Source organism: Atta colombica, unplaced genomic scaffold, assembly GCF_001594045.1.
Source record: "Atta colombica isolate Treedump-2 unplaced genomic scaffold, Acol1.0 scaffold7, whole genome shotgun sequence".
In the NCBI taxonomy this organism is placed as follows: Eukaryota; Metazoa; Arthropoda; class Insecta; order Hymenoptera; family Formicidae; genus Atta; species Atta colombica.
In genome coordinates this window covers 1666904-1673275 of record NW_017259561.1, presented here as the reverse complement: position 1 = coordinate 1673275, position 6372 = coordinate 1666904, and the positions used below count along the sequence as shown (strand labels likewise).

Below are 6372 nucleotides of genomic sequence, written 5' to 3'. Positions count from 1 at the left end.
TATATATAAAACTCACAAATAATTGAATGTATCTACCAGGTGTAAATATGAAATGACGATTTGAGAAACAGATGGAACATTAATGCAATGTGAAGTACAAAGATTTAATATTATACACCATTTTATTGTACCATCAAACGCGCAAAGTGATTTGATTGAAAAGTGTTTGCATAGTATTGTGTTGCTGTGTTTAATATGACGAAATTTGTACCAAATAAGGAGCATTCGCGGATAGTATTAATTTTTTATTTTCATTTGAAGAAAACTGCTGCAGAATCATTCCGATTACTTGGAGAAGCTTATGGTGAACATGCTCCATCACAAAAAACGTGTGAACGATGGTTTCAGCGTTTCAAAATTGGAGATTTCGATGTTGCAGACAAGGAACATGGAAAACCGCCCAAAAAGTATGAAGACGTGGAATTGTAAGCATTGCTGGATAAAGATGATTCACAAACACAAAAACAACTCGCAGAACAATTGAGCGTTAGTCAACAAGCTGTTTCCAATCGCCTACGAGAGATGGGAAAGATTCAGAAAGTCGGCAGATGAGTGCCACATGAATTGAATGAGAGACGGAGAGGCGCAAAAGCATATGTGAAATTTTGCTCGAACGATATAGAAGAAAGTCATTCTTGCATCGTATTACTGGGGATGAAAAGTGGAATTTTTTGAGAATTCCAAGCGCAAAAAATCATGGATTGACCCATCCACAAGACCGAATCGCTTTGGCAGGAAGACGATGCTCTGTGTTTGGGACCAGAAGGATGTGGTTTATTATGAGCTATTGAAGCGAAACGGTTAATACCAAACGCTATCAACAACAATTGATCGATTTGAACCGTTCGCTGCTTAAAAAACGACTAGAATACCAAAAGAGGCAACACAAGGTCATTTTTCTCCATGACAATGCTCCATCACATACAAAATCAGTTCGGAAGCACTCAGTTGAGAAGTTCTACCCCATGCGGCTTACTCACCAGACTTGACTCCTTCCGATTACTACTTGTTTGCATCGATGGGTCACGCACTTGCTGAGCAGCGCTTTGATTCGTACGAAGATGTGAAAAAATGGTTCGATGAATGGCGGCAAAAGGGGAAGATTTTTACTGGCGTGGTATCCACAAATTGCCCGAAAGATGGGAAAAATGTGTAACTAGCATACTTTGGAGCATACTTTGAATAAATCTCTTTTTATCATTCTTCCGAATTTAACGTATTTTTTTGGGAAAAAATCGTCATTTCATACTTGTATACCTTGTATGTACTTATCAATGAAGTTGGAAAAAACTCAGGTGTGTGCTCATTTTTGAAGAAAATTTTGAGAAATTTCGTACGGTTCTGCGTAGACATCAAACGATCATTTAAACATTTGCACCACTGTAATTTTGTTTTAAAGTGACATGTCGAGGATTATCCACGAGAATTGTTTCCGACGAGATATTTATTAAAGATGACAATGACGCAAACTTCCATAAAATCATTGATTGTTTGCATTGATAACGCATAATACATAAAACATAAGAAATTCAACCAATCAGAGTTCTTTATTTCATGGAAAGGAAGGAAACAGAGGACTTAATTGGTTTATTTTCTTATGCATTACGTGTTATGCATTATGCAAGAATCTGTGCTCCTCGCTTATATCCACACAACTTGCATAATCGCATAAACGTATGTAAGTTTGTGTGAATATACTCTAATAATTACAATGGTTCGATTCTGGATTTATTAATCCACTTCAGAAAATACGTAAGTATGTGGGTGCATTCCGAACATGAAACGCATGATATATCGTTTTATCTTTCTTTATTATTTGGTAAACAACGAGGAATGACAAATGCATTCATGTGTTACTCGAAACGCACCCACATACTTACATATTTGATTTCTGTATGTATGTACTACTAATTTGGAAATAGTTTGTATATATTTTACTTCTGCACTAAAGAGAGAAAGAGAAGAATAACCACTCATGTAGGCAATTTTTATTTATAAATATATTTGATTCTTATCTAAAAAAAGTGATAAATTGAAATAAAATTGATTGTAAGATTTTTGTAGCATATAAAAATAATGATATATCATAGAATTGTTGGTTTAAATAAATTTTTTATACATAAATATCTCTGAACTTCTCTAAATTTTATCTAAATTAGATTTAACAAACCATAAAATAATTAACAAAATTATTTCAACTTTTCTTTTTTTGTAAATGTCTATTTCTATTTTTATACAAAAAAATCACAAAAAAAATCTTTGTATTATTTATGGAAGGATCGTGATAATAATATAAATTTCTATATTTTATTTATAATTTATCAATTCTAATTTTTGGGGATACACACAGAATAGCGTTGCAAATGGTTACTCAAAGAAATCAAGATGCATCCATATGTCGGAAACAGTCTCTTCTCAAGGAATATTTAAAAAATGAGACTTTAGACATCAAAGATATCGTGGGAATGGCATGTGATATGTTGCTCGCTGGCATGGATACTGTAAGTTTTCAATAGACTTATAAACTTATAAATTAGATAAATATTCAAATTTTGATAAGCCTAGCCCGATTTCTTTTTAATTGACTTATACACGAGTTTTATATTATTTTAGACGACATACAGTATGTCGTTCGCCTTATATCACCTTGCAAGAAATACAAGTGTACAAGAAAAATTGAGATTAGAGGCTACAACTTTGTTAACGGATCCTATGTCTCCTATAACGGCGGAAATCCTAAGGAATGCTACATACACTAAAGCTGTAATAAAAGAAACTTTCAGGCTAAATCCTCTCTCTGTAGGAATAGGTCGTATCTTGCAAACTGATGTAGTTCTGAGCGGATATCACATTCCCGAAGGAGTAGTGTATTTTTGTTTATTTAAAAAATGTTTATTTTTAAAAATAGTGACGATAGATAAAAGACAAATCTTTAAGAGAAAATCTATCTTAATGAAACATTTCAGACTGTAGTTGTGACACAAAATCAAGTGATTTGTCGACTTCCCGAGTATTTCGACGAACCAAATTCATTCAGACCAGAGAGATGGTTACGTGACAACAATGACAAAGTAACCAAGCTGAAAGAAAAATTTATCAATCCATATACTGTATTGCCTTTCGGTCATGGTCCGCGATCGTGCATTGCAAGACGATTCGCTGAACAAAATTTGCAAGTTATTTTACTCCGGGTATATGCCTTAAGAATTATGTACCATTCTTCATAACATATTATATATGCACAATCATATAATTCAATAAATTCTTTCCAGATCTGCAGAAACCTGCGATTTACATGGTGTGGAGACTCTCTTGATTCGGTTTCATTACTAATCAATAAACCTGACGGACCTATTAAATTGAGATTTGAAAGTTTAGATGCATAGAAGAAATAAGTCATTGAGACTGTAACAATAGAGAACTTATTGTATTAGAAAAAACAACATTTATTATATTCTATTTGAGAATAAAATTGTTTCTTGATTAATTCAATAGATACAGCAATAAAAATAATTATAAGATTTATATGACGCGCTGATAATAACTTATCGAATGCGAAAATTAAATGTTTTGCGAATGAGTTCTAATTGTAGGTCATGTATTTTGGTGTTGCAGAGAATTTGGCATATGATTTGATGACCTTGTTAACTGCCTCGAGAAAATCCTTCTCTGTTGCAACTTTACGTCGTGCACGGATTGCAAACATACCAGATTCGGTACAGACCGATCGTATTTCAGCCCCTGTACTGTTAGGGCACAAACGAGCGAGCAATTCGAACCTGATATCCCTCTCGACACTCATTGAACGCGCGTGAATCTTGAAAATATGCGTGCGTCCCTCAAGATCTGGCAAACCAAATTCTATCTTTCTGTCCAAACGACCCGGTCGCATTAGTGCAGGATCCAACGTATCTGGCCTATTTGTCGCCATCAGAACTTTTATATTGCCTCGCGGATCAAATCTGAAAAAAAACTGAGTTAGATGACAGTTTGTTTAAGAATAAACATAAATATGAGATAATTTACCCATCTAATTGATTTATTAACTCCAGCATAGTACGTTGAACTTCATTATCGCCACCAGCACCATCATCAAAACGAGCACCGCCAATGGCATCGATTTCATCGAAGAAGATCAAACATGCCTTTTTACTTCGTGCCATTTCGAATAGTTCTCTTACCATTCTAGCACCCTGCAAAAAAATTGTATACATTATTCATATAGATTCTTGCTTACTTATAATTGCTATAACAGCTTTTTTTTACACAACATCTGACATACCTCACCAACATATTTCTGAACTAATTCTGAACCAATGACACGAATAAAACAGGCATCTGTTCTGTTAGCTACTGCTCTAGCACATAAAGTCTTTCCTGTACCTGGAGGTCCAAATAACAAAACACCTTTTGGTGGTTCAATACCAAGATTGACAAATTTTTCTGGCTATAATTAATATTCGTTACATTAATATTTGTTATACTTTGTTAATAAATGTAATGTATGATTGTATTATATAATAATATGATTATAAACCAACATGTAATAGTGGCGTTTCGACGACTTCTCTCAATTTCTCAATTTGTTCTTTACAGCCACCAACGTCACTATAGGTAACATCAGGTTTTTCTTCTACTTGCATCATTGTCACAGTAGGATCAATTTTGGATGGCAGAGGAATATGAATTTGATACTTGTTGCGATCTACTCCTACCCTCATACCTTCTTCTATATCTGTTGGTGCTACAGAATCTGCCAAGTCAACTACAAACTTTGCAAACTGTTTCACATTTATTATATACTTTGGATCGTCAGAATCTGCATTTATGATTTTGGTACAGCGTGCCACTTGCAGAGGTTGTTCATTTTGCAGAGTTTGTTTGTCAGCCGCTAAATCCCAAAGAGCTGGTGGTGCCAGACCAGTATCAGATTCTTTGATCCCAGTTAATTCATTCACACGCTTGATAATTGTTTGGATATCCTCTTCAACAGCCTTAATACTTTTCGTATATTGTCCTTGGCCCTAATTAAAACAAAAATTTACAAGAATTCCAAACAAACATTCATATAGCAAATGAGCATTCATCTCTATATGTTGATTTTAAATTTCTCTTTTAACAATAATATAACGATAAACTCACATAAGTCTTCAACAAAGCGATGTCGCCTTCATCTAGTGCTGAAAATTCAGGAGACAGGCTTTAGAAAATAGAAATTATGACAAGATCGACAATAAAGTCACGAAATTCAGCTTACATTTTATCTCCTTCTCTTCTTTCTCCTCCTCGTTCTTCATCTTCCGCATATCTTCTCCTAGATGATCCGGCATGTTCACTCTTGTTAAATCGTTCTGCTTGCTCACACTACGCTTTTGACGTTCGTTAGCAAAGTCAATTCCCAGAATTTCTTTGAGGTTATATTCCTTCTGATTACAAGCAAAATCAGTAAAGATCTTCCGAAGCGACATCTGGGGCTCGAGTGTATATTTTGAAATGAGATGAAAATTACAAAAGTGAGCAATGATTACTTAAGTATTAACCAATTAAATTATGAATATTCTAGTGAATTTGTTCACTTTTTAATTTTCATCTCATTTCAAGATACATAGTCGACTCCCTGTTGCAGATGAATAATGATCAAATTAAGTCTGTTTGCATTGCTTGCACTTTTTGCACTAATGCCTAGTTACCGATGAGATTACTATTATTATAGGGAGTAGCTCCGCTAGAATTTCAACCTATTAGAAATCATGTACTGTGGAATACACAATTTCTGACAGATTGAAATTCTTATTCTTTGTTCTCTATTTCCTTTTATTGTATTTCCTTTTATATCGGGTGCACTTAGTCCTATAAGGGGCTTCGCCCCTTATAGGACTAAGTGCACCCGATGCTTGTTTTCCTGGGTTGCGCCCAAAATTCAACTCTGTCAACTCAAGTATCATTTTATCTTCGTTGGTCACCGAATGTTAAATAAAGGTAACAGATATTCGGAGTTGACAGAGTCAAATTTTGGAACGCCATTTTAATTTGATCAATATAAGAGCGAAACAGAAGCTTTCAGATGCTCGTGCACACTTACGTTTATATATTTGAAAGATTACTTTGAAAGATTATAATATCTCGTGACTGTAAAATGTGCAAAGCATCAACATGAAGAGCTATACGCCTGGATGTGGGCATTTCATTAGCATTATCTATTTATTCACATCGCAATCCAACGAATTCATTGAAGTGCTATTGTAGAAACATATTGGAGTATATTAAAACATGCGACGCGAATAAATCTAATATTGCAATAAAAATAATTTAAACTTTATGAAAATTAATCAAAATAAATTATAAATATATTGAAAAATAAAGAGAAAATAT

At 34.1% G+C, this 6372-nt stretch overlaps 2 protein-coding genes across 4 annotated transcripts in view; one reads left to right on the top strand and one right to left on the bottom strand.

The window, feature by feature from the left end:
• Positions 1 to 3398, top strand: part of LOC108692409 (cytochrome P450 302a1, mitochondrial) — a 7892-nt gene extending 4494 nt beyond the window's left edge. The window contains exons 5-8 of the mRNA XM_018200640.1: positions 2351 to 2501; positions 2614 to 2862; positions 2967 to 3191; positions 3273 to 3398. Of these exons, the coding sequence (XP_018056129.1) occupies positions 2351 to 2501; positions 2614 to 2862; positions 2967 to 3191; positions 3273 to 3386 (739 nt within the window). The 3' untranslated portion in view covers positions 3387 to 3398. The remainder of the gene's footprint in view (positions 1 to 2350; positions 2502 to 2613; positions 2863 to 2966; positions 3192 to 3272) is intronic.
• Positions 3399 to 3429: 31 nt separating this feature from the next.
• On the bottom strand, positions 3430 to 5628 carry LOC108692408 (26S protease regulatory subunit 7). Of its 3 annotated transcripts, none has more exons than XM_018200638.1 (7): positions 5577 to 5628; positions 5258 to 5426; positions 5143 to 5180; positions 4542 to 5024; positions 4283 to 4447; positions 4027 to 4193; positions 3430 to 3962 (listed from the first exon to the last, which is right to left on the bottom strand). In XM_018200638.1, the coding sequence occupies exons 2-7, from the start codon at positions 5328 to 5330 to the stop codon at positions 3584 to 3586; spliced, it is 1305 nt and encodes a 434-aa protein (XP_018056127.1). In that variant the 5' UTR covers positions 5331 to 5426; positions 5577 to 5628; the 3' UTR covers positions 3430 to 3583. The 3 variants fall into 3 exon arrangements, with proteins under 3 accessions (XP_018056127.1, XP_018056128.1, XP_018056126.1); XM_018200639.1 differs by having other exon boundaries at positions 5606 to 5623; XM_018200637.1 differs by lacking the exon at positions 5577 to 5628 and having other exon boundaries at positions 5258 to 5512.
• Positions 5629 to 6372: the final 744 nt, after the last annotated feature.

Bases quoted from the DNA above. Each gene is read 5' to 3' on its own strand.
- LOC108692408 (XM_018200637.1), bottom strand. From the start codon at position 5,468: ATGTCGCTTCGGAAGATCTTTACTGATTTTGCTTGTAATCAGAAGGAA. The intron at 5,025-5,142 runs GTGAGTTTATCG...TGTTTTAATTAG, and splicing joins TCGCTTTGTTGAAGACTTAT to GGCCAAGGACAATATACGAA. The intron at 4,194-4,282 runs GTATGTCAGATG...ATTTTTTTGCAG, and splicing joins TTCAGAAATATGTTGGTGAG to GGTGCTAGAATGGTAAGAGA.